Below are 1,766 nucleotides of genomic sequence, written 5' to 3'. Positions count from 1 at the left end.
GGTAAAAGTAAAGAGCTCTCTCAAGACCTTCACAACCTTATTGTTGCAAAGCATAATGATGGCATTGGTTACAGAAGATTAACCTTCAGGGTGGATATAGCTCGCTAGCAGCCTCGCACCGAGGACCTATCCACGTCATCATTTACCCAGAATGCTTTGTGTGCAAATAAAACGGCTCCGTCCGTGTTAAAATATATATTTAAACTTTTAGTTTAAAAATGATGAAAACTAAACATCCTACAGTATTTTTACAGTCTTTATTTTACAGTTAAAATATATGTTTATCATAAAAAGTCTAATGTTACAACTAATTGGGGATCCCTTTAAATTTAAGTTCTTTTAAATACAAATAAATAGTGTAATCAGTGGAGTAATATTTAAATAAGAATAATTAATAAATTAATAAAAACTGTGTTTTTATAGGTGCTGATGTTCTGCCAGACTGTGTGGACCAGAACCAGCTGGCCAACTGCAGACTCATAGTTTACGCCCGCCTTTGCAACAATCAGTACTACTCCAGTTTCTGCTGTGCCAGCTGTTCCAGGCATGCTCAGARCAACGGCATGTCTGGTCAGCATGTRTTTTAATTATAACCTTCGCCAAAAGGACCAACCACTGAGCAGTTTGTTCAGAAACATGGTTCAGCTGAGGATTTCTACTGAAAGATGTCATTAAACGTGTGAATGAGTTGTTCTTCAATCAGCACTTTGTTCAGATTTCCTGAACCACACAAATCATTTAACCTGTAAGATCTGCTGAATGTACTGAGAGACACTGTAAATAAGTAAATTATTCACTGGATCCACACGTTCTCTGTTTTCTAGAGAAAAATTACAAATTATGTTTCTGGAAATTCAACCTCCATTTTACTGTTTTTATTTTTGAACACCTTTTTTATTGTCATGTTTTATTAGTTGTCATAAATGGAGTACATATTTAAGTGTTCGTATTTCACCTATTCTGTTTGATTTAAAGTTTTTGATAATAAAAGTATTTTGATAAAAACTGGGTGGATTTAGCTGATGTTCTAGGTTACACCACAAGGAGGCGTCTAACACAACACATGAATGTCAACTGCTGGAAATGACTAAGTGTGTTTCTTTGTCAGAACAATGATGTGTGTGTCTGTCTCCTGACACAGCAAGTATTTGGAAAATCCATTATTTTAGTATTTATTTTATGATTATTTTTGCACAGCTCAACTTTTGTTAAATATACATATTTTTGTCATTATCAGTTACAGAAGTTGTGTATTTGATGTAAAAGTTGAGAGTTGGTTGATGGTTTGAGGAAACTGAACATGTAGTTTTTGTTAAATATCTCTGATGAGTTGAGGTTTATGGCATTAATGACAATATTAACTTGGAGTACAGGAATTTACAAGCAATAAAACAAAACAAAACACGGTAACGATTTCTTTTATGGTGCACTTATTACCATGTAATTACAAGGTAATAAAATGTTTTGTGACCCCATCACATCGAAATGAGGATTAAGTCAAATTTGGTCAAAATGACCATCATATTTTCAGATTCTTGGCTTTAAAACTACATTTTGATACTGAGATCATCCTGATATCATTAGTAGATCCAGAGATATTATTTAATTTGTCTTGTTGGTTACAATAATACATAAATATTTGTCGTTTTAATGAAGATTTTTATGTCATTTTAAAAAAGAAACCTCAAATTGTATTTGAATATTGAGATTTCCCAGCTGGAAAGAAACAAAAGCTTTGATAGCTCACAGGGAAAAGCTTTAATTTT

General features: G+C 32.9%; 1 protein-coding gene across 1 annotated transcript in view; it reads left to right on the top strand.

Moving 5' to 3' along the window:
* Positions 1 to 1,005, top strand: part of paplna (papilin a, proteoglycan-like sulfated glycoprotein) — a gene marked incomplete in the record, with an annotated part of 69,681 nt that extends 68,676 nt beyond the window's left edge. The window contains 1 exon segment of the mRNA XM_014028705.1: positions 424 to 1,005. Coding sequence (XP_013884159.1) covers positions 424 to 587 — 164 coding nt within the window.
* Positions 1,006 to 1,766: the final 761 nt, after the last annotated feature.

This window comes from Austrofundulus limnaeus, unplaced genomic scaffold (assembly GCF_001266775.1).
Source record: "Austrofundulus limnaeus strain Quisiro unplaced genomic scaffold, Austrofundulus_limnaeus-1.0 Scaffold800, whole genome shotgun sequence".
Taxonomy (NCBI): domain Eukaryota; kingdom Metazoa; phylum Chordata; class Actinopteri; order Cyprinodontiformes; family Rivulidae; genus Austrofundulus; species Austrofundulus limnaeus.
The sequence above is the reverse complement of the archived record's forward strand: the minus strand, read 5'-3'. Positions and strand labels throughout refer to the sequence as shown.